Below are 26,695 nucleotides of genomic sequence, written 5' to 3' on the forward strand. Positions count from 1 at the left end.
CCCCCTCCAATTTTTACCCCCTTGGCTCCTTCCAGCTCGGTCAAGGGTGTCCCGGATCAAGCTAGCATTGGTAAATCAATGAATTTTCACTTGTAAAAACAAAGTTTAAGTTGCTGATTGATTGAAAACGAATTAGACCAATAATTAGGGTCCAAGTTTGAAATCAGACAATAATGGTGTATAAAATCAGTTAATTTGAATGTTACGGACATCTATATTTCAAGGCCTATAGCACATTATGCGTCTATTTATTCCACTATGATAACTTTTATGGCTTCAACAGACTCGAGGCATTGTGTTTCCACCAAAACCTGACCCTATTAGCCCACCATTATGTCTCTGCATGACTTTTTGTCCAAGGATTTCGTATTTTTTCACTTTTTGGCCAACAGTCACGTGACTTTTGGAAATAAACCACGTGACCAAAAAATGACGAATTATCTCCAAACTTAATTTTCTGAAATATTTCATTACTTATCTTTCATTTGAGCCCAACATGACATGTGTATTACCATTGATGCGAATGCAGTATTCATTTAAACTTCGATAGTGTCTTTTCGATAAGTAAAGGTCTGAAATGCCTGAATGGGAAGGGGTTAATGAACATATCCGATATCATCTGTTTAACGGATATTCCATAACGGTCAACCAACTCATGATTGCATCCGTAAAATTTAAGAAGTGATGATTTAAACTTCACCATTTGGAACTCTTAGTTGAAAATTAAAAAAAGGTCACTAATTTCTCCTGACTTTATATTTAACTTAAACACTTCTCTCAACAAGCCAATCATAATGATTTACAATAAAGAAAAACTACCATTCTCCAAACACATGGCCAAGGAAACACTAATATATAATTTCCTATTCAGATGAATTAATAATTAAACAAAGTTATAAGATTAACGTATTAACTTTTTTTAAGCAACTTGTTCTATTATTAACAAGTGAATGTACAGCTAAGAGTAGTCGGGACCACTCTTACAAAAAATATCAAGTGAAGCTATTGTGAATTGTTCTTGGTACACCCCTAAGTTGCTAAGTTTGTTTTCAGAACACTTAATAACTGACCAAAATTTAAAAGTGGTTTTGTGTTACCGGAATTAGTAAGATCGCTTTAAGGTATACTAAAGAATCGTTCTTAAATCATGCACTTTTTCAAAACATTAAGGGCTGTCAATCAATCTAAGATAGGTCTGAGGTTGGGTCTTGTTACATTCTTAAATCTTAAGACGCCCTTTAGACGTTCGTAAGACATAAGAACGCTTCTTGTTACCGGCCCCTGGTCTCTTTATTTTCTTGACCCTCATATATCATCTTCTGAAGATTTATTTTTATTCGTTGGATACGATTTTTCGTGGGTTTCGTGTGCGGAGATGAACTACGATTTCAAATGTAAAGTATATATATATGATCACATCGTAATATTTCATGGAAAAAAGTAAAAAAGTAAAAATACTGAACTCCGAGGAAAATTCAAAAAGGAAAGTCCCTAACACATCACACGAAAGGATACAAACTGTCATTTCCTGACTTGGCACAGGCATATTTTACGTAGAAAATGGTGGATTGAACAGTTTTATAGCTAGAAACCACTCACTTTATGACAGTCGAATCAAATTCCAATGTTGAAAACGATGCGTGAACAAGTGGATAAAATAAACAAGACACAACAGGTCACAAGAGTGCACACGCTGAAATGTCTCGCCTTCTTTACTAATCATTGATATTATGTTGATAGTCCTAAATATAGAGCTTTACTACAACTATCACACAAACTTAACATGATCCATGAAAATGAATTCTGCAAGGTCAATACATGTACGCCTTACATTCATTCACTACAATAGATATAGTTGACTTATAATTGCTTAATATATAGTTTTTAAGAAACAGATTTAACAACAAAAAGATACATTGACCAATGAACCATGAAAATGAAAATGAGGTCAATGTCAGATGAACCATGCCAGGCCAGTATATTACAGCTTACAACTCTTTTATACAACAAATACAATATACCTATTGCTTATAGTTTAAGAAAAACAGACCCAAAAGACACAAAAACTTAACCCTGAGCAATGCACCGTGAATAAGGCCAATGTAAAAAACAAACCTGCGAGACTGACATGTACAAAATAACATATGTCCATATAACAAATATAGATGACTTTTTGCACATAGTAAAGGAAAAAAGACCAAAACTCAAAAACTTAACTTTTTTCCAAGTAGTCAATGAACCATGAAAAAAAGGTGAATGACAATGGATGTCACAGAGGGAAACTTTGTAACACAAAGCATCTATAAACAAAATATGAATTATCAAGGTCTTCCACCTTCTAAATTATAAAGCTTTTAAGAAGTTAGCTAACGCACCCACCGTGTATCATCGTACAGCGGATATAGGTACTAACCAAGCGGGCGTGAGCGATTTTGATCTTACACAGTAACGAAAAATCTTTGTTTTGTTCACATAATATCAATGTGTACTTCAATCTAAGCATAATTGCTGTTTTAAGAAATGATTTGGTCGTAGGTTGATGATTAAAGATGTCTTATTATTTTCCCAAAACAAGAGGGATTACTAAAAGCATGTGCAAATACTTGTAAAAGAAGTAGGCCCTCGTCTCATCCGATATAATTCTATATTCATTGCAACTCCTTTTTCTGATAGAAGGTCAATGTGTGCGTGTAATAAGTATAGCTGTTTCAATAATTGGCATTGGAATCTTTCATACATATGTTATTTTTCGATATTTTATCCCTAAAGAAGCGTTGTGTACGGTGTTTAGCTGACCACATAAATCCTTATGTACGGTGCATAGTTAAGTTGTTGTACACCGTACACAAAAACTTTATTTTCATACTCGTTTATTACCCAAAAAGTTTCAAGGAATGAGTAATCACAGGTAGGTTTATGATTGGTAGCTATTACTTTTGCCCTGTATTTGGTTTCTTTCAGATAAAACATGTAAATGTCTCAACAACTGTATTGAAATTGAAAGTTGGTGTTGACATTCACAACTATTTGCGCATGTACAAGTTAATTGTTCTTATTAGAATATCAAAGTTGTTTTATAAATAGGAAAAAATCGATGCGACAATTATTTGGGAGCAGGAATTTCATATGTTGAGAAATGTACATTGAGTATTGATAAAGCAAAACAAAGATTTTCGTTACCGTGCTAGGTCAAAATCGATCATGCCCGCTTGGTTAGTACCTATATCCGGTGTACTGATGATACACGGTGGCACCCGCCTCCTCCGGATCACTATCCCTATGTCGATCTTTCTTACATTACAACAAACCCTGCAATTAATATGAAAATTGAAGGAGAATGTGTCCCAAAGAACAATAAAATTAACACTTCCCAAATTTGTATTTGATCTAAGTTTTGTGGTAATTGTGTATATGTTTCAGAATGTTTGGTTGCGGCAAACTTAGGTTACAGACTGGAAACTTTTTTTCGATTTATAAATTGGCAAAACTTGATATTGGTTCACCTTACACTTCCAAATTCAAATTTATGTGTTTTGTTGTAATAAGCATTGAGTATAAGTTTCATAACATTTGGTTGAAGCAACTAACAATTTTGCATTTTTTTCCATTAATAAAGGGGCATTATTGAAGAATTGTTAAAGTGACCATACCAAAATTCAAACTTGATGGTATTTTGAGGAAATAAGAATTGTGTACAAGATTGATTTTTTTGGTTGAGGCAAAGTTAAGTTAGAGAATGGGAACTTAAAATTTTGTAATTTTTCCATTTATAAAGGGGTATAACTCTACAAGGTTAAAGTGATGTCACCAAAACTCAAACTTGATCTGTGTGTTTTGTGGTATTTTAAATATTTTAACTCCAATCTGTATGTAATGTTAACTTAAAGACAAGAGTGCATCTGCTTTACTAATCATTGATATTATGTTGATAGACCTAAATATAAAGCTTTATTATAACTGTCACATAAACTCAACATTAACCAAGAAAACGAAACATTGATCAATGAACCATGAAAATGAGGTCAAGGTCAGATGGACCATGCCAGGCAGACATGAACAGCCAACAATTCTTCAATACAACAAATATAGTTGACTTATTGCTTATAAATAAAGAAAAACAGACCAAAACACAAAAAACTTAACACTTAGCAATGGACAGCGAAAATGAGGTCAAGGTCAAATAAAACCTGCGTAACAGACATATAGATTATAAAATATTTCCATACATCAAATATAGTTGACCTAATGCATAAAGTATTAGAAAAATAAACCAAAACTCAAAAACTTAACTTTGACCACTGAACCATGAAAATGAGGTCAAGGTCAGATGACACCTGTCAGCTAGACATGTACACCTAAAAATCATTCCATACACCAAGTATAGTAGACCAATTGCATGTAGTATAAGAAAAACAGATCAAAACCCAAAAACTTAACTATAACCACTAAACCATGAAAATGGGGTCAAGGTCAGATGACACCTGCCAGTTGGACATGTTCACCTTACAGTCCTTCCATACACCGAATATACTAGACCTATTGCTTATAGTATCTGAGATATAGATGTGACCGCTATGGCGGTGGCATTAGGTAACTTCTTAAAAGCTTTATATCTAAGAAGGCAGAAGACCTGGATGCTTCATACTTTGTATATAGATGCCTCATGTTACGAACTTTCCTTCAGTCACATGTCCAGTATCCTTGACCTCATTTTCATGGTTCAGTGTCTACTTGAAAAAAAAGTTAAGATTTTTTGTAATTTTAAATTCTCTCTTATTATAAATAATTGGAGAACTATATTTGGTATGTGCGTACCTTGCAAGGTTCTCATGCCTGTCAGACAGTTTTCACTTGACCTCGACCTCAAATTTACTTCTAGATAACATCTTATGATCATCAACAAGCTTCTGTCCAAGTTTGGTAGAAATCCAATATAGTTTAAGAAAGTTCAAATTTAAATAACCACAGAGTGAATATTTGTGGATGCTGCAGAAAGAATGTAGGATCGCTGTGTCTTGCTTTTTTAACAAAAAGGAAAAAGATGTGGTATGATTTTCAATTGGACAACTATCTGCCAACATTACCAAAATCTCATAATGTCTGTTATTTCAAATTGTTCACATTAGGTCAGTTCTATCAATGTAACTATTGTTAAATATATGGATCACATACATTAGACTCATCCAAACATATGTATTCTGTTGTTGATTAAAACAGCGTTTATTTTAATAATTTGTTTTAATTTTTGGTGTTTTAAAGAAACTTTCAGCTCTATGGGCTATTTCGTGTTAGTCTTTTTGTATTGGTGGAGTAAACAATTGTCCTTAAACCCAGACATCATTCTGTGCATTTGATTATTGGTGTTTATCACCACTTTCAGTACTTTTAACACATCTTTTAGCCACAAAGTGGTAATTTTTTATTGGTGGAGGAAGCAAGTGGCGTTAAACCCAGACATCATCCTGGGCATTTGACTATTGGTGTTTATCACCACTTTCAGTACTTTAAACACCACTTTTAGCCACTAAGCAGTAATTATTCATAGGCGGATCCAGGGGGCGAGGGGCCCCCTTTTCATGGGAAAAATTTGGTTGATTATATAGGGAATCACTGAAGGTCAGTCAGCAGCCCCACCTTATGAAAAGTTCTGGATCCGCCATTGTTTTTTATTGGTGGAGGGAGCCAGAGTACATGAAAATAACCACCAACCTTTGGCAGCAAAATAGTAAAAGTGATTTATTTTCATCTGATTCGTCATGTGCTTAGATGAAATAAAACTTAGATATAATATTGTTCTATTTATTTGTTGTTTTGGCTCTATATAGCCCATATGATAAGCAGTATAGTACAGCACATAGTTTATAAGGCACATAAACAAGCATTACATGCTAACAAACACTGGGTACCCCTACACACATGGTAAACCATAGAATAAGATCAAACAAACATGTGTCTATATAACACTGCAAAAATTGTAAAATTAGTATCAATTTATTTTTTTCAAATGTCCACAATGGATTGCAATGGGGTATTTATAATGGTTTACACAAATCTTCCATTGAAATGTGAATGATTACAATTAAATGTTTAAAAATATTAAAATGTCAATTTTGAAAATACATTTTTAAAAATAAACTTGCAGCCCCCCCAAAAAAATAAAAAATATATGCATGTTTCCTGCCTCTATCATCTAAGATATAGAGTTGGTTAGTTGGAATTAAAAAAAAATCCATTTATTTAGTTTATCATTTCTAACAAAAAATTATATTTTCGGAGAATCAACTGGATATTTTGCATCTAGTCATTCACATATATCTAACAATTTTTTTAAAACTTTTTTCCATAAATTTATTTGTAATATAACTTAAATAACTCTTAGATGACTACCATGTGTGTAGAAGTTCTACTGGCCAGTGTAGGGATATATACAGTACAAGGCTGGTTTGTCTATTGTTAAACAATTATTTTTTTATACTTTAGAAAGTTCATTTTTACAAAATATACTGGTTAAATAACAAAGATTTAAAAACTTCAATGATTTTGTCTTTCCAAAAAGACAAATAAGCTGTGGACTTCACATCTGACTTTTACTCACCATTTCACAATTTTTATCCACATGTTAGCTTGAATTTGATCTAGTTAAAAACTAAAGCATACTTCATACCATATTTTTACCTAAATCTTTGTTAAAATTCAAAATATTGACTTAAATCTTAGGATTGAATTTAATTTGACCTAGTGTTTTGTTAAATCTAAAATTTTGACTTAAATTTAATTTAACCTAAATTTTAATTAAATTCTTAAAATTTTCACCACAATCTCCAGTTTCATTCATACTATCATGATTTTCCTGATTATCAACCCTAATTAGAGTCTGAAATTCACAACATGACAACCAGCCTCCTACTGCATCAGATCTGATGAAAATTAAATTAAAAAATTTACATTTACCCGTTTAATTAAAAATAGCACAAAATCAGATCTGGGGTATCCCCTTAAATAGTATATAAACACATACCTAGAGAACATACAATATGAATAAAGCAATGACACAGAACAAATTCTCGACTTAAAAATCTGTACATAAAACTAAATGATGAGACTGAACATAAATATTCATATAACAAATAATAATTTCTGAACATGAATATTCATATAACAAATGAAAATTATTGAATATGAATATTCATATAACAAATGATAATTATTGAACATGAATATTCATATAACAAATGATAATTATTGAACATGAATATTCATATAACACATGATAATTGAGCATGAATATTCATATAAATTATAATATCTACTAGTATAAGGTGGATATGAATATTCAAATCAATTTGAATAATGACCTTATGAAGCCCTAGAAAATATTAGTACCTTTTTATATAAACTATTAACCCAGCATACCTTTTCAAAGGGAGGTTATAAAATTGAATACAACAGATAATATAAAATTTTGTCATATTATATATGTCAATAAAACTGAATGAAGTTCTAACATTAATTTCTCATCAAGCATTTTCATGATTTTAGGAAACAAAACAAAAATGTCCTTAAATAAAAAAAATTGAACTGAACAATTTATTCTGTACTCTAAATCTATCACCCCTATCCCCTTTTTAAAACACCTTTATATGTCCATGAATATAAGAACAAATTACCAATGTTGTAACAATTTCCAGATACAGAATTTTCCAGGGCTACATAAACAATATTCCTGAGTTACTTTAAAACTTTGTTCACCTTATATAATTAAGTAGAGGTACATGTATAGACATCTTCATACATGTATTTTATTTCCAGATATGAAATTAATCAAACACACACAATATATTGTTCATTTCAAGTCAACCTTCATAATTAAAAAAAAACAAAACAGAGAAGTTTCTATAACTTGGTTTTAAATGCACAGCATTTCCCAGAATTCAACAGCCACATCTTTGTACATGTAGTAACTTATTTCACAAAAAATCTTAGAAGAAAATAATCACAACTCTTTAACAATGTATACAGTAAACAATAAATTATGGCATTGTTATTTTATCTATTTTATCATGTAAAGATGGATTGTAGTTCTCTTAATGTCCAGTGGAAAATATTACATGAACTTTAAGGATGACATTTGCAAAATCATTATCAAAAGTACTTGTTATTCTTAAAAAAAGAAACCATGCTCTGACATGGAAAATTTAATTATTTGATGTTTTAATGTTTTAACAAAGAAATAAGTCTTCTATCAAGTCATAATAAGGCCTTGTGGTCTTTAAACTTTCAAGACCCATTCTTATACTCAGACTCATAAATCAACCAATCAGAATACTGGATTTTACGGCACAAATTTTATATTCTGGGTATTGAGTAAATTTCTATAATCCAAGGCCCAGAAAGTCTTTACATTTCCTAAGATGTTGGCAGCTCAATTCTGGTAATTTCAAAAACAACCTTAAAAATAATAGTCAGTAACAATATTGTACCTAAAAATTTTATAAAACAACAAAATATTTCTCATATAAAAAAAATGAAGCATGACAACCTTCCATTGTTATTTTTCAGCACTAATTTGTATTTCGATCACAATATAAAATAAGTATCACACAAAAACAAATTCTAAGAATTGTAAATATATAAATATTTGTTGTAAACTACTATTTTTTTTCATTAAAAAAGAAAAATGGCATCTTTGCTCCATAAAATGTGTAATCTTCAAAACATTTTAAATCTTTTTAAGATTACAAACAGCATGCAATAAAAAAATTCTAAACTCAATAACAAAAAAGTATTTCTAGTAAAAATTTGGAAACTTTTTAAAAAGTTCTATAATCGTAAGGGAAATCTTCCCTTTGTGTAAACAAACACAAAACAACAAAAACAAAACGAAGAAAGAGTGGAGCGAGATCGAGAATAGAAAAAGAGATACAAGAAAACTCCTACCTTCAAAAATTTAAAAGGGATTGTTATCTTTTTCAAATAAGTATTTCAGACACAAGACCAATGATTTGAAATTAACAAAACAATCAATTATTCAAAACAATGATTTTTATACTGAATGACCGGTAATTTTGTAAATTTGAGATTTAAAAATAGGATTTCGTAGAATAACATAAACAATCCCTTTTTGGAAATCATACATCTTAAAACACATATATATATTTAGCAATAGCACAAATCTTTAGTACCATTTTTTTTTATTTCTCCTATCACAACATTACCACGATTACATGAAGGAGATAAAATATCTGCCATTTCCACATAAAAAACCAGATGCTCCGCAGGGCGTAGCTTTATACGACCGCAGAGGTTGAACCCTGAACGGTTGGGGCAAGTATGGACACAACATTCAAGCTGGATTCCGCTCTAAATTTGGATTGTGATTAAATAGTTGACACAGCATAGGTTTCTGACACAGAATGAATGTATTCAAATGAATTTAAAATTTTTGTTTTCTCTTAGAGCAATTCACTATGCTGTTGAATATTAATCCTCTCCAGGGGCGGATGCAGGAATTTTCCAAAGGGGGGGTGCTATCCCAGGGCAAAGGGGGGGTGCAAAACATATGTCCCGATACAAATGCATTGATCGACCAAAATAAAGGGGGGGTGCGAACCCCCGGCACCCCCCTCTGGATCCGCCACTGCTCTCAAAAAAATGTTTGAAGAAATTTTCTTTTTATTTATGAAATTTCAAATGAGAAAAATTGAACCCAATTTTTTAATCACATCCCCCTTTCCCTTATTCCAAAACTAATTTCAATTAAAATATTCTAGTGGAGTTTGCAACAATTACTACTCATTTAAATACATCATAAAATATTAAGATGTAAAAAAAAAACTGCTTGTTATCACTGAATGGTAAAGATTATTTAAATTTATCAGTTGGTAGTAAAAAGTGAATATACATTGTATATTGTATATAACAAAGATTTAAGTTGATTCTGGACAAAGAAAGATAACTCCAATTAAAAAAAATTCTTGCAGATATTTCTTGCTTACTATACTGGACAAAGAAAGATAACTCTTAATTAAAAAAAAAATTGCTATTTCACAATATTGTGAAATTAGATATTTCTTGCCATTGCACAATACTGTGCAATTGAAAAGACTTGCTATTGCACAATACTAATATAATAATTTTAGATCCTGATTTGGACCAACTTGAAAACTGGGCCCATAATCAAAAATCTAAGTACATGTTTAGATTCAGCATATCAAAGAGGCCCAAGAATTTAATTTTTGTTAAAATCAAACTTAGTTAAATTTTGGACCCTTTGCACTTTAATTTAGACCAATTTTAAAACTGGACCAAAAATTAAGAATCTACATACACAGTTAGATTTGGCATATCAAAGAACCACAATTATTCAATTTTTGATGAAATCAAACAATGTTTAATTTTGGACCTCGATTTGGGCCAACTTGAAAACTGGGCCAATAATCAAAAATCTAAGTACATTTTTAGATTCAGCATATCAAAGAACCCCAAGGTTTCAATTTTTGTTAAAATCAAACTAAGTTTAATTTTGGACCCTTTGGACCTTAATGTAGACCAATTTGAAAACGGGACCAAAAATTAAGAATCTACATTCACAGTTAGATTTGGCATATTAAAGAACCCCAATTATTCAATTTTGATGAAATCAAACAAAGTTTAATTTTGGACCCTTTGGGCCCCTTTTTCCTTAACTGTTGGGACCAAAACTCCCAAAATCAATACCAACCTTCCTTTTATAGTCATTAACCTTGTGTTTAAATTTCATAGATTTCTATTTACTTATACTAACGCTATGGTGCGAAAACCAAGAAAAATGCTTATTTGGGTCCCTTTTTGGCCCCTAATTCCTAAACTGTTGGGACCGAAACTCCCAAAATCAATACCAACCTTCCTTTTGTGGTCATAAACATTGTGTTTAAATTTCATTGATTTCTATTTACTTTAACTAAAGTTATTGTGCGAAAACCAAGAATAATGCTTATTTGGGCCCTTTTTTGGCCCCTAATTCCTAAACTGTTGAAACCAAAACTCCCAAAATCAATCCCAACCTTTCTTTTGTGGTCATAAACCTTGTGTCAAAATTTCATAGATTTCTATTAATTTAAACTAAAGTTATAGTGCGAAAACCAAGAAAATGCTTATTTGGGCCCTTTTTGGCCCCTAATTCCTAAAATGTTGGGACCAAAACTCCCAAAATCAATACCAGCCTTCCTTTTATGGTCATAAACCTTGTGTTAAAATTTCATAGATTTCTATTCACTTTTACTAAAGTTAGAGTGCGAAAACTAAAAGTATTCGGACGACGACGACGACGCCAACGTGATAGCAATATACGACGAAAATTTTTTCAAAATTTGCGGTCGTATAAAAATGGTTAACAAGGTCATGAACTTAATGAATCAACTCAAAACAACAAGATATTTTTTGGCAGTTGTGCCCTGGTTACACATAGCTCTATCTACAAAATGTACACAGATCAAAAGTCACCAATTAATGATACAATTTTAAGATTGAAGCCTAGTGTATCTAATTGAACAGGACCTACAGTTCAAAACAATTTATTTGCCCTATATTCAATGACCCATATAAATCAGCCCTATAAAAATATATAGAATGCAACTTAGATTTTTTATCTTCTTTAAAATTGCCTATCAGAGCATTAATTTTAATAAAACATAGCAACTATTAACCTTGAAAAACAAAAATGATCACTTTGTCAATTTGGAGTTTTCATTGTTAGTAATGGACTTTCTTTTGACATGTGAAATATTTGAAATATTATTTTCTTATTTTATAAACATGATAAATACAATGTTTACATTTCAGATTGTGAATGCTATGTTCAAATTTGAAATGTTTTGAATGCTAAAAGTAAATTTGAAATCTTGTGAATGCTATATATTCACTTTTGAAACTTTGTGAATGCTTTGTTAACATTTAAAACTTTGTGAATGCTATGTTCACATCTAAAACTTTGTGGATGCTATGTTCACATCTAAAACTTTGAGAATGCTATGATAACATTTAAAACTTTGAGAATGCTATGATAACATCTAAAACTTTGTGAATGCTATGATAACATTTAAAACTTTGAGCATGCCATGTTCACATCTTAAACTTTGTGAATGCTATGTTCACATTTAAAACTTTGAGAATGCTATGTTCACATTTAAAACTTTGAGAATGCTATGTTTTACATTTGATACTTTGTGAATGCTTTGTTCACCTTTGAAATTTTGTGAAAGCTTAATGTTAAGATTCAAAATTTTGTAAATGCCTTGATTACTGTTGAAACTTTGTGAATGCAATAATTACATTTGGTATGTTTGGAACTTTGTGAATGCAAAAATCTTGTAATAGTGATTGGTGACTGTTGACCATTTGACCTTTATATACATATTGTACACTGTATAAATATCATTTTTATACAATAACATCTAATACATGGCTTTATTTTTTTGTTTATAAAATGCCCATATCTAAAAATGTTGAGCACCAAAATTAACATACATGTAAAGCAGTAGCACATTTTTCTAATATTAAGGTGGTACCCAACACTTTCACTAAAATTAATTTGGCTTGTTTAATTTTCATAAAATTTTGTCAAAGCATTTACTTTGACCCTTTGACAAAAATATAAAAATTTCAAAAATATTGAACCAAGCGTTTTATCAGAAAAATTACACTGGTTATATAGCAGTTTGACAAACACCAATTTTGATCACTGAGAAGCTTAATATTCCATTTACAACACAATGTAATTAAAACGTTTTGCTGACTTTCAAAGTTATCTCCCTGTAGTGTTAGGTACCACCTTAAGTGAACAGATACAAGTGTTGCAATGAATATTATGATGTTACAATATGTAGTATTGAGACCATAAAAAATATTTCCTAGATTCTCGTTCACCTAGTTCTAAAATTTGGATATGAAAATATTGTTTCCTTTTTTTATTGCAGCATCAAGTCTGGTGTGTAGATAAAATAATTGACAATCCAAAATTAACATTTTTACAATTGTCACAAATATATTATTACTACTAAACAATAATCAAATCACACAAGAGAATTTCTGACTACATTAAAAGACAAGAATTTTTGTAATTCAAAATTTTCTCCGGTTATCTCCCTTAGATAACACAAAGAAAAAATAAGAAAATTCTAAATTATCCAAAAAGATAAAAGTAAACCGACTCAAAAGAGTAAATCTGAATACTTCTATTTTTTTTTAAAGCAACAAACTTCAGCCACTTTGATGAAAAAAATAAAAGATATTATCCAAATGGGGCCAATTTCAAATAGGGCTGGGTAGAGAATCTAGAAATCTTTTCAAACTGGCCTAACAATAATAGTATTATATCTAATAAACCTAGCACAATGTAAAAATAGAAAGAGAGTTTTTTATAAAGAGAACCTGCCCCTATACCTCACCTAACAACTTAAATTTGAGCACTTTGTCAGTTATGCAGGTGAACTTCATAAAACCAATTTCCTTCTCATGTTTAATTCAAATGTCAAGAATGTATTTATATTCTAAATATTTTTTAGGTTCATTGCCAATATTCAACAACAGATTTATCAATAATGTTTTGTAATATTGTAATTAAATTCTCCATTAATTGTTAGAATACAATTTGTAAATGTAATATTTCTATGTCAAACAACATAAAAGTAAAGCCAAGTAGAAGTTCTAACAATATATCTAGATAATGCTGACATTGTTTTAAACCCTTTCACACATGACCATACAAGCACACACACACCCAGTCTTTAACACCCACACATACCGAACACTCAACACACATACAAACAAACTCTAGCAATCAGAATTAGCCACTGGCGATGGGGGCGGGGGATATGGATTTGAAAAACTTCTTTCTGTCGATGGTGATGGCGGACAACTAATCATATCGTCTGAGAAGTAATGGCTCCGTGGGGTAGGACACGGGGGATAAGGGTCATAGTCTGAAAACAATTCCATTATAGAACGTTTCGATTTATGTTTCTTAGTCCGCACATTATACGGATACGGTTCACTTTCCTCACAAACGTCTGTACTACACGGCGTTGTGTGTGGGGGTGGCACTGGGCGGAGCTTATAAGGTCGATACGACCTGACAGTTGATGGGCTGTTAGATGAATATCCATAGAATTCCCCATTACACACAGACCTATCTGTTGTAACCGGACTAGGAGGGGGATTCAATGTCTCATGTGGATATTGTGTCACTGTAGAACTACTAGAGGAAGCACCGGTCACATGATTTCGGTCGTAAATGCCAGTTGTCCCGACAGAGCCAAGCGACAATCCTGTTTCATGAGATTTTCCATGCGATGATAATGAATTTAAAGTCGTCTGAGCTGTTAATGGTTTAACAACACTCATATCAGTTTCATAAATTATCACTCCCGGTGGCTGCGACTTCCTCTTGCAAGCGAAAATGATTCCAAGAATTAACACAAGAACAATAAGGCCAATGACTATGATAATAGTATAATGAGCTGTGGATGGATTTGACGATGCTTTAGTTCCTGGGCAGTTCGGCCCTTTACATGAATGAGGAGGGGTTGTATGAGGGCACATTGTATCCCCCTCCAAACAACAGTGCTCCTCGTCACTATGATCATGACACTGTGGTGTCCCGTCACACACTGAACTCTGATCGATACAATGATTATCATTACAGCGAAACTGATCAGCATGACAAATGGGACAATTTGATTCGTCAGATGCATCTGAGCATTCCTCAGATTTATCACAGCGCCAACTACGTGGAATACAATGTATATCTCCACTCACACAAGCAAACTGATCAGGAGAACATGTCGGAGGATCGGCACACATTTTTAAGTCATCTTTAAGGTCTAAATTAGTGGGACAAGCACAACGCGAACTGCCGTCTCCTTTAGCAACACAGATATGTGAACAACCTCCATTGTTATGTGCACACGGATGTTCCATATGTTTTGGCAACACGTTCAATGCGACATGAAGGTCACTAAGGCCTTTCAAACGGCCCTGTATATAAGTACGGTCCTTCCCATTTAATTTGTCCGCCCTGGACATCAGCATATGATCCCTGTCAATCCAGTACAAATATTTGCCTAGAACAGCCATTCCTTTTGGACTAGCTATCTGACCATCAACTAAAACTATTCTATTGCCACCCGAAAGGTCGGAGCATTCGATTCGATTGAGATTTCCATCTGCCCAATATAATCTTGAGTTCTGAACATCAACTGCTAGTGGACCCGGTTTTCCTAAAGCTTTGGAGAACAATGTCATTCTTTCTGTACCATCCATGGCTGCTCTATCAATTGTTGGTGGCTGTACCATGTTCACCCAATACATGTGCCTGCAAAATATTAATAAAATATCATTGACTGATATAAAGTGTATGTGTCTCAACTCCCAAGAGGAAGTTTTTCCCACAATTTTAATCTTTATTACAAGAATAGTTGATCTGTACTTTTATTGAATGTGTCTTCTTGCCTACTGAAACATTTTGAATAAATGTGGATTATCATGGCATGACAGGTGATTTATTTATGCATAGATGTTGATGTGTGTTGATATGGGCCTAGTCTTTTAACTCATAGAGTTTGTGCAATGCCACTGTTGGTATCATTATTTTTTTGTAGATTAATGTATATTATTTCTTATGCAGCAAAAATTCTGCAATCTGATTGGTTGACTACCCCAGTGTAAATAACACCCCACCCTTTTTCACCCGGAGATAAATAAAATGTTGCCAAAATTTAAAAAAAAAATATGAAATTTTGCCCAAATTAACTAAAAAAAAAATTTTGCAAAAAAAAAAAAAAAAAATAATTAATAATAAAAAGAAATATAAAAACAAAATAAAAATTTGAAAAAATTAAAAATTTATTATTATTATTTTTTTTTTTTGAAAACTAAAAAAATCACAACAATTTTCTGAATTTTTCCAAAAATTAAGTAAAACAAGAATGTGTCCAAAGTACACAGATGCCCCACTCGCACTATCATTTTCCATGTTCAATGGACCGTGAAATTGGATAAAAATATAATTAGGCATTAAAATTAGAAAGATAATATCACAGGAAACATGTGTTAGTCTTGTATTATTTTAATTTTAGTTTCTTGTGTACAATTTGGAAATTAGTATGGCGTTCATTATCACTGAACTAGTATATATTTGTTTAGGGGCCAGCTGAAGGACGCCTCTGGGTGCGGGAATTTCTCCCTACATTGAAGACCTGTTGGTGACCTTCTGCTGTTGTTTTTTTGTTTGGTCGGGTTGTTGTCTCTTTGACACATTCCCCATTTCCATTCTCAATTTTATGTACTAAGTTTCAAGTTGATTGGACTTCAACTTCATCAAAAACTACCTTGACCAAAAATTTTAACCTGATGCGGGACAGACTGACGAACGGACGCACAGACCAGAAAACATTACCATTTTTACAATTTTACATCCTGGTTTCAAAATGAGTAAAGGAATTGTTCATAAGAAATAAATTCATTATCTTGGTGTAATCAGGGGTGTACGGAATTGTATGAATTTTCAACAAGGGTGTAAAATTCTGTACACCCCTGATTACACCAAGATAACTAATAGTATAATGTTCAACTATGAACATTCAGTGTCCTTTTGTTATGTGTGTTATAGGGTTAAATTTCTTTTTTTTTCCAAATACTGTAAATCCTCAACTTTTCACGGATAATTTTTTCACATTTAGCTTCAACTAGCCCTTAAAATGGGAATTGATTACTCAATGATGCATGCAAGTATAAAACATTTTGGTGACAATTTATGGTATATTTTAATTGCTCAGGTCACGAAATTAGTTGGTGTACATGTCAGTATGTGTTTTAAGAATTGTCTTACGAAAAGTAAGTTTAATTCAATTTTAATTCATCATCTTATATAGTATATATACCAATACACATAATTAAATTAGAATACTTATGTCAGTACACCTTTCCTATATTGCCTATTAATTCATCATCTTATCTTTTCATTCTCAGGTATTTTAAGGAGTAGCCTCTTCAAATTATTGGAAGAAATCTTACTGTACATGGCATGACAATTTAGGGAAAAAATAATATAAGAATTTGTTCTTTGATAATTTTTCATCTTTAAGGATTGTTGTCTCAAGTTCTATAGGGCCTCATTTGCAAGTGGTCTGAATAGTTCAACTGAGTTTAAATTTCCAACCCAGCAGCAAGGTGGATTTTAATCCTATCTAAATTGACGGAGATTGTCAGTTTTCCTGCTAAAGATCATTGATTTTCTTCAGCATGTTCAGGTACTCTGGTTTCCTCTGTCAATACCAACTGGCTGCCATACGAGTCAGATAGAAATCAACCTTATGCAAATGCATGAATATAGTGGGTCTTATTGGGGTCTTAGTGTGACGCAGGATTGCAGATTTTTTGTAAGCCTGACACATGAAAGTCAAATTATTGAGTCTTGAAAACATGAAATGAGGTCTTGCGGGAACTGGGAAATGACAAAAACATGAGAATTGCTTACGTACTTAGTGTAAGAGGGATATGGGAATCTGACAAAACAGTAAGCGGGATCCAGGATTGGAACCTCCCAATGAAACCCCTCAATATAATGTACATGTACCCTACTTTGATTTTGGAACATTCAAACGTTCTAAAGCATCGCCAGTAAACTTAATTTTAAAACTTAAACTCAAATCACCAATTGATGCCGTCAGAGCTTAAAATACACTACAGTTATCTCCTAAACGTAGGATGATTTTTTGTCTATTTCGTAGTGTTTATATATGAGCTTAGTTTTTCAAACAGTTACAGTTTTGGCATTGACTTTTAACAGATGTATTGATATTTATTTGCATGAGGTTGATTTCTATCCGACCCAGCTCATATAGCCAACTATGCATAAAAAATCCTTAAGGTGGTACCTAATACTACAGGGAGACAACTTTGTAAAAACAGCTAAACATTTTAATTACGTTGTGTTGTAAAGTCTCAATGATCACAATTAGTGTTTGTCAAACTGCTATATAACCAGTGTATTTTTTCTGATAAAATGGTTGGTTCAAATTTTTTGATTTTTTTATATTTTTGTCAAAGGGCAAAGTAAATACTTTGTCAAAATTTTATGACAATTAAACAAGCCAAATTAATTTTAGTGAAAGTGTTGGGTACCACCTTAAATTCAATCAATTTATCTTATGTACAAGATAACCAGCCCAAAATACCCTCTTCTTGAAAATATGTAAAAAGTTACCCTTTGAGTGGATTAAGAACAATAGATCTTGGTTTCTCCTTCTCTCCTTCTATGACCACACCAAGAGATGTTCCGTCAAGCCTTGTGATGTTTATAACATTTCTCTTGGCATCCGTCCAGTAAATAACTCTAGAGTATGGATCAATGGCCATGTCATACGGCTTGTAAGCCTCATTATCATTACGGACTATCACTTGTACCTGGAAAATAAAATATACGTTTTAAATGAAGATGAATATATGAATTTGTTTTTAACAACAAGATATCATATGAATATCAGGACATGTCAATGTGAAATATGAATAATGCTTTGTACAAGACTCAAGATAAGAGTTCAAGGCTGAGCCAAATATTTATCTTGTTTGTTCAAAAGGTTCCCATGAGTATATATATCAAACTTTGTTCTGACTATAAGCTGTACTATCAAATGCAGCAAGCAACTTTTAGCATAGAAGCTGCAAATGAAAAATATCAAGTCCTTGGTTTGCGAATCAGCTAGGGATCATACTCTCTACCTCTTAACGGCATACAATGCAGTTTTGATCCTGTATTTACAAGTTCGTGAAAATTTGCATATAGGCTATTTTTTACATGATTAAATCAAACATGTAATAAAAAATATACCTTCATGTGCTACTTTTTGAGTAAAACATGGTCAAAATTTTGTATTTTTGCTCAAAATTCAGATTTGTGGCCATAATTTCTTTTTCCAAAGAAAGACATAACTTTTTTGTTATAAAAGATAAACACAAATTGTTTTTTGTTAAAATATTAGTAATTTCTGTATTTTATAAGTATCCTATAAAATTATGCATTTTTTATTCAGAAATAACTCATATTTATCAAATGTTCATGAATTGAGGAAAATACTTCATTTTTTGCTGCATGTTTAAAAAAAATCCTCTATTTACAGTTTTATGAAATTTGGGTCACATAATCTCCCTGCTAAATGAAACAAATTGCTGTTTTGAAAAATAGGGGTCCATGAACTTGTTTTCAAATTAAATCAGTTTGAATGATAAAAATTAGTCGAAAAATGCATCTTATCCCGATATGTCACAGTTTGACAACGTCATTACCTCCCCTGTAACTGTATTGTATGCCCTTAAAAAGTTTAGAATTATAACACAAGTTCTATTTGTGTCTCTGTTGAACTGTACTATTTCACATTTCTGGTCCTTTTATAGCTGATATTCAGTAGTTGCCATTTGTTGATCATGATGCAGTTGGTAAGTATTTCTTGTTTCTCTTTTTTTTTTTGGTCTGCTGAGGATAGTTGTATTAATGAACATCTATATATACTTACATTGGTACCGTTATCTGTTGACCGTTTTATATTGTTTTGTTTCCCTTCTATCCAGTATATATAATGATCAACTGGATCGTAGGCTAGTCCTTTCACATTTTTTAAATGAGGAATAGGTAACACTACTTCTGGGGTCTGTGGGTCAACATCATCGTTATCAATCACTAAACGGCTAATCACATTTTTCTGGCTAAACAGAAGGAAAGTCTTTGGAGCTGAAATAGAAACAAATGGTGAAATCTATACTATTTAGTTGAAATCATAAATGCATTCAAAATCTGTTGCAGGTTGCAGGTATTTAGTGAGCAATTCTTCAGATTTGTGAAATTCCTTGGGAAATTCACCATAAATTTGGAGTATCTGTAGGTCTGGCAAAGTATTATTACCAATTGGTCGTTTCAGAATCAAAAGTACTATAGTCTCAAAATGAAAATAATGTCACATTTCAATTGTTAAGAACATTTTTAACAAATCACATGTTTTGATGTATACTTTTGATTATATTAACCAAAATGTATTAGATTCAGAAACAGCAAAGTCAAGCACATGCTTCAGTCAACACTTTGTTTTCCAGAAAACTGATGACAACGATTTTTGTATTTTCTTATTTATGCCTCAGTGGTTTCGTAGTAGCTTGTTCGTCTGAAGTGGGGAGGTTGTGGGTTTCAAACAGCAGCAGGGTCAAACCAAAGACTATCGAATTAGTATCTGCTACTTCTCCGGGAACCATGCACACACAACATTAATAAGTAAGAGCAAAGACTGGTCACCTAGAAGTCACAATAATGTGTCCAGATAAAATAACTTGTCTTCCTGCTGACTGTTACCCACTATCATGTTAACATTGCATTGTATAAAGCATTGGTTGTAGTTATAACAATGTAATTGTTGTTTGTTAAGATTAATTTTTAAAACATGATAAACAAGAATGTGTCCCCAGTACACGGATGCCCCACTCCCACTATCATTTTCTTTGTTCAATGGACTGTGAAATTGGGGTCAGAACTCTAATTTGGACTTCAACTTCATCAAAAACTACCTTGACCAAAAACTTTAACCTAAAGCAGGACAGACAAAACGAACAAATTAAGAAACGGACGGACGAACGGACGCACAGACCAGAAAACATAATGCCCCTCTACTATCATAGGTGGGGCATAAATATGGCTCAGAGTCTCGGTCTAGTACAAAGCATACTACATTAACATATTCTTGTCATGACTATGCATACTACTGTGGATTCATTATTATTCGTTGGATATCAATTTTCGTGGATTTCGTGGGAACAAGTGAACCATGAAATTAAATGTTAAACAAATGACACAATTTCTATAGGTTTGTATGCAGACTTCGGCAAAACAACGAAATTGAATATCCACGAACATATCATTTTTCCTTCATCCACGAAAATTGGTACCCACGCAAATAAATGAATTCACAGTAATTTGCTGTTGGACGTTAAGCAGCCATCCATCATGGTCTTCTTTATAATGAACCTACCTGAGCAAGTTTTATTATCAGCATTCAATTTGTAGTGAGTTGGACAAGCACAGTGATGACTCAGATTTTTACCATCTTCAATAGGATGTGCCAAACACAAGTGGGAACATCCTCCATTTTTGTCATGGCAACTGTTGGTTCCTGTAAAAAACAGTATTGGAAAACAGTTATTTACTGCAACAAAAAGATAAATTCTGAGCAAATATCTATTATGATTTGGTGTGTTAAGGAGGCTCGCAGGTATAAGATTTTCAGAAAAAAATAAAACATTTATTTTTCATTACAAATTACAAATTTTATCTATAACCTTTAGTAGTTGTTACTTAATCATATGGTACAAAAATCATTCCAAAAAATCAATGTGTGTTGGCTCCATGTGACTTTTAAAATGTAGATTTCATTGAAAAAAGCTCAAAATTATCTCCCTTTGCTGCAAAAATGCCATTTTTTGGCATTAAAATTGAAATATATTTTTTAACTCATCGGTGACCTATATTTTTTATTATTGTTTTCGAATAAACTGTACATAAACTAAATAATTGTAAAATTTTAGCGATTTCTGTAATTTAGTTCTTTTTTATTTCGATATTACCGCTATTTCTCCTATTAGTTCAACAGAAAAAAGGACATTAACGAAAATGTATGTTTCTTTCAAAGGCAGATTGTGAGCGTAAATGAACGGTGACCCCATCTTTTTATTTCAGTTCTGTTTTAAGTATAAGATAAAGTTCATTTATAGAAAAATATAGTGAAATCCTATATTAAATAAAAAAAATGATTTAGACCCGCGAGCCTCCTTAAGTGTGCGAACGTAGTAAAGATACAAGAATTTAAATGTGTTCTTCTTAACATTTATGTGGTTCACACATGTTTCTTATTTGTTGTATAGATAGACCGTTAGTTTTCCTGTTTGAATGGTTTTACACTTGTCATTTTGGGGCCTTTTATAGCTTGCTGTTTGGGCGTGAGTCAAGGCTCTGTGTTAAAGGCTGTACTTTGACCTATAATGGTTAACTTTTACAAATTTGACTTGGATAGAGAGTTGTCTCATTGGCACTCATACCAAATCTTCTTATATCTACTAACAACTACAATATAGTCATACTCCTAATAATATAAGTGATCAACATGATAATTGAGATTGAAGAAACCTAGTTCTCAATCATAAAATAATTACACTTGAACATAAAAAACAGAATTGCAGCTTTCACAACTATCATTTTCCATACCTGCTTGTCTTGAAGAATGATAGACCAATATATCCATGACAACACCCATGTGATCTCTGAGTGTGGTACGGTTGTTTCCATTGGTCTTGTTAGCTTTCTCGACCGTCTGCTGCTCCCAGTCAGCCCAGAATATGAAGTCATTGTACAATGTTAAACCCATAGGTTTGGGTACCTGCTTAGTAATGATCTGAGTTCTGTTTGTTCCTAAAAAAAAAAAACAATGTTTGGAATATATGTGTGGAAGATCTTTTGTCATCATTATCAATATTCATAGTAAGTGGGGTGTACTGTGGATTCATTAATATTCGTTGGATACCAATTTTCGTGGATTTCCTGAGTACATGAGAACCACGAATTTAAATGTTCAACCAAATACAAATTTTATAAAGGAATGAGTGTAGACTTTGCCAAAACCAACCAGATGCTCCGCAGGGCGCAGCTTTATACGACCGCAGAGGTTGAACCCTGAACGGTTGGGGCAAGTATGGACACAATGTTCAAGCTGGATACAGCTCTAAATTTGGATTGTGATTAGGCAAAAAAAAAATATATGTCTGTTTCCTGCTTCCAAGGCCAAAAAATCAGGGTCGGTAGGTCGGGATTTCTATAAACTCGTTTATTGTGGCACATTTGTGCTGGGAGCAGCCATTCTTTGTTTGGGCATAGTAAAATACGGATCTGGATCGGACCAGAACCGATTTTTTTTCAGATTTGAATAAAAAGATCTAGGGTCGGGGGGTTTGAGTCAGGGTCGGTCGGAAACAGGAAACAGACATATATTTTTTTTTGGCCTTAAATAGTTGACACAGCATAGGTTTCTGACACAGAATGAATGTGGTGTAATGAACTTAAAATTTTTGTTTTGCCTTTGAGCAATTCACTATGCTGTTGAATATTAATCCTCTCAAAAAAATGGTTGAAGAAATTTCTTTTTATTTATGAAATTTCAAATGAGAAAAATTGAATTCCCCCCTCCCCCCAATTTTTTTTTCAAATCCCCCTATCATTTATTCCAAAACTAATCACAATTCAAATTTCTAATGGAGTTTGCAACAATAATTACTCATTTAAATACATCATAAAATATTAAAATGTACAAATGTGCTTGTTATCACTGAATGGTAAAGATTATCTTAATCTATCAGTTGGTAGTAAAAGTAAATATACATTGTATATTGTATAAAACAATGATTTTAGTTGATTCAACAACCTATTCTTGACAAAGAAAGATAACTCCAATTGGAATTCTTGCTATTGCACAATATTGTGCAATTAGATATTTCTTGCTATTGCGCAATACTGTGCAATTGAAAATACTTGCTATTGCACAATACTGTGCAATTGAAGATTTCATGCTATTGCACAATACTGTGCAATTGGAAATTTCTTGTAATTGCTGAGTACTGTGCAATTGAAAATTTCTTGCTATTGCTCAATACTTAATATAATAATTTTAGATCCTTATTTGGACCAACTTGAAAACTGGGCCAATAATCAAAAATCTAAGTTCATTTTTAGATTCAGCATATCAAAGAACCCCAAGGATTCAATTTTTGTCAAAATCAAACTAAGTTTAATTTTGGACCCTAATGTAGACCAATTTGAAAACAGGACCAAAAATTAAGAATCTACATACACAGTTAGATTCGGCATATCAAAGAACCCCAATTATTCATTTTTTTATGAAATCAAACAAAGTTTAATTTTGGACCCTTTGTGCCCCTTATTCCTAAACTGTAAGGACCAAAACTCCCAAAATCAATACCAACCTTCCTTGAATGGTCATAAACCTTGTGTTTAAATTTCATAGATTTCTATTGACTTATACTAAAGTTATGGTACGAAAACCAAAAAAAATGCTTATTTGGACCCCTTGTTGGCCCCTAATTCCTAAACTGTAAGGACCAAAACTCCTATAATCTTTACCAATCTTCCTTTTGTGGTCATACACCTTCTGATTAAATTTCATAGATTTCCATTCACTAATACTAAAGTTATGGTGCAAAAAAGTTGATTCAACTACTATTCTATACAAAGAAAGATAACTCCAATTGATTTCTATTTACTTAAAAACTTCTTATTTGTTAAAATTTCATAGATTTCTATTCCCTTTTTCTAAAGTTAGAGTGCGAAAACTAAAAGTATTTGGACTACGACGCAGATGACGACGCCAACGTGATAGCAATATGCGACGAAAATTTTCAAATTTTGCGGTCGTATAAAAATTAAATATCCACAAATATGTAAGTTTTCCTCAAACCACGAAAGTTGGTACCGGCACTACCCACAAAAATAAATGAATCCACAGTATACAATTTTTTTTTAAAGATTATATATTCAGACTCGATGATTATGGGCAGCTAAAAATATTTCTCCATTTAATTCATTTGTAAATTGTATACTTTTAAACATTTTGTTTATGGTCTATTATCATATTCCAATTTATTTAGCACGGAATGTGTAAGGTGATGTTTATCTTTATTAGATACTTTGTCTGAAAAAGGGTCCTCTATGCTAAGGCCAAAAAAATATATATGTCTGTTTCCTGCTGCCAAGGCAAACAAATCAGGGTCGGTAGGTCAGGATTTTAATATAAAAAATCTATTTTTTTAAATTTTTTTTGCACTCCCTGTCAGATTTGCAGATGGTTAAATGTCATGTTTGGTTGGGGTCCTGTACCCTAAAATCATTTACCGTATATTCCCGAATTTAAAGCGCATCGTTTTATAAGCCGCACAGCCGTTTTTAGGGGGGAAGATTGTTTTTGTCCTTACATAAAACCCACCTGAATATTAAGCGCAATTGCTACATTTAAAGTTTTAAAAATGTTGGAACCGGGAGGATTATTCAATTAAAGCTTCTTTGAAGAGATTTTCAATGTTTGGGGCTTTGAGTCAGGGTTGGTCGGGAAACAGGAAACAGGAATAATTTTTTTGGGGCCTAATCTGCTATTAACAACATTTTTCATTATACACATGTTATAACAGTATGAAGTTTTTGATTTTTTTATAATTTTAAGCATACATGACATACCATTAATATTGGCAGATTCAATCATGGCTTTGTCGATGCTCGCCCAGAAGATCTTTTTCTCTGTGAAATCTATAGTCACAGCATGAACTTTGCCAATATCCTCAACAACCACCTGTCTCCCTGTCCCATCTAATGCTGCCCTCTCAAGCCTTGCTGGTTCTGACCAGTCAGTCCAGTAAATGTGCCTGGTAAAAGGAAAGTAGAGTTTGTTTTGTTTTTCTATTATATAGATCATTTGTAGATTGGACCGTTGGTTTTCCCGTTTGAATGGTTTTACACTAGTAATTTTTGGGCCCTTTATAGCTTGTTGTTCGGTGTGAGCCAAGGCTCCGTGTTGAAGGCTGTATGGAGAGTTTTCTCATTAGCACTCACACCACATCTTCCTATATCTATTAAATGCATTTCTTGTTTAATTTCAGCTGGAAAATTTAATCTCCACAAAGTCTGGTTAAAGATTATTAAAACATTCATAATTATTCCTTTGGTTCCAATTTTCATGGATTCCGTCTATAATAGTGAACCATGAATTACGATATTCAATGAAATAAATATTTTCTATTTATAGCTTGACTGAAGACTTTTCCAAACCAGAAAATCAAATATCCACAAAATGTCAATTTTAATCAATCTACAAAAATAAATGAATCAACAGGATGTTTCTTTTGTAATCCGTCAAAATCCCTCATAACTTTACAGCTAATTTCCTTAAGCATGCAGAGCAAGACTTAAGTTAGCTTGCTTGCTTTGATTTTATATTGTAAATCATAAGGATAACACCCAATCAAATTCAAATATTATATATATATAGGTTAAACTATGCTTATATTTATTGTTTAAAGATGTCAATCTTATTTACAAATCGTGAATAAACAATTATACAAACAAAGCAAGCAAGCCAACCAAAGTTTTGCTTTACATGCATTACATTGCATTAGGAAATTAGCTGTAATAGTTTTTGGTGGAGTTAGTGTTGCTCCATCTATAGTTTGCTATAGTGTGTTTTGGATTTGTTGATTTATTTTTTGACTTAGTTTGAATGTATTTCTTGGTATATTTTATTTCTTTTGACCAGTTGTTTCTATTCTTCTTTTTTTTTTGGTACCAATCATTCTATTCTGTAATCTCAACATAGACCCACATCTATTTCAATGTGCCGTAACTTTCATGTATTGAGGTATAATTACAATTCCATGAAAACTTTGAAAGTTGTGATTTTGATAAATATACAACAATTTGATAGAAAATTTCTACTTTCGTTTTCACCAACAAAAATACGGTTTTTTCCAGAACATACCATGTCCCCCACAAGAAAGGCAATTTCTTTTAACATTTAAATATTATGTGGGTGATTGGTTGTATTTGAAATACCAAATCAAAAGAGTGTGC

General features: G+C 32.3%; 1 protein-coding gene across 2 annotated transcripts in view; it reads right to left on the reverse strand.

Moving 5' to 3' along the window:
* Positions 1 to 13,045: 13,045 nt before the first annotated feature.
* Positions 13,046 to 26,695, reverse strand: part of LOC134683166 (low-density lipoprotein receptor-related protein 6-like) — a 44,897-nt gene continuing 31,247 nt past the window's right edge. The window contains exons 8-13 of one of the 2 annotated variants that reach the window (XM_063542280.1): positions 25,310 to 25,494; positions 22,277 to 22,480; positions 21,048 to 21,188; positions 19,548 to 19,762; positions 18,242 to 18,441; positions 13,046 to 15,349 (exon numbers count right to left, since the gene is read on the reverse strand). In XM_063542280.1, coding sequence (XP_063398350.1) covers positions 13,810 to 15,349; positions 18,242 to 18,441; positions 19,548 to 19,762; positions 21,048 to 21,188; positions 22,277 to 22,480; positions 25,310 to 25,494 — 2,485 coding nt within the window. In that variant the 3' untranslated portion in view covers positions 13,046 to 13,809. The remainder of the gene's footprint in view (positions 15,350 to 18,241; positions 18,442 to 19,547; positions 19,763 to 21,047; positions 21,189 to 22,276; positions 22,481 to 25,309; positions 25,495 to 26,695) is intronic. The other variant, XM_063542279.1, reaches the window with a different exon arrangement.

The sequence above is a fragment of the Mytilus trossulus genome, chromosome 9 (genome assembly GCF_036588685.1).
Source record: "Mytilus trossulus isolate FHL-02 chromosome 9, PNRI_Mtr1.1.1.hap1, whole genome shotgun sequence".
In the NCBI taxonomy this organism is placed as follows: domain Eukaryota; kingdom Metazoa; phylum Mollusca; class Bivalvia; order Mytilida; family Mytilidae; genus Mytilus; species Mytilus trossulus.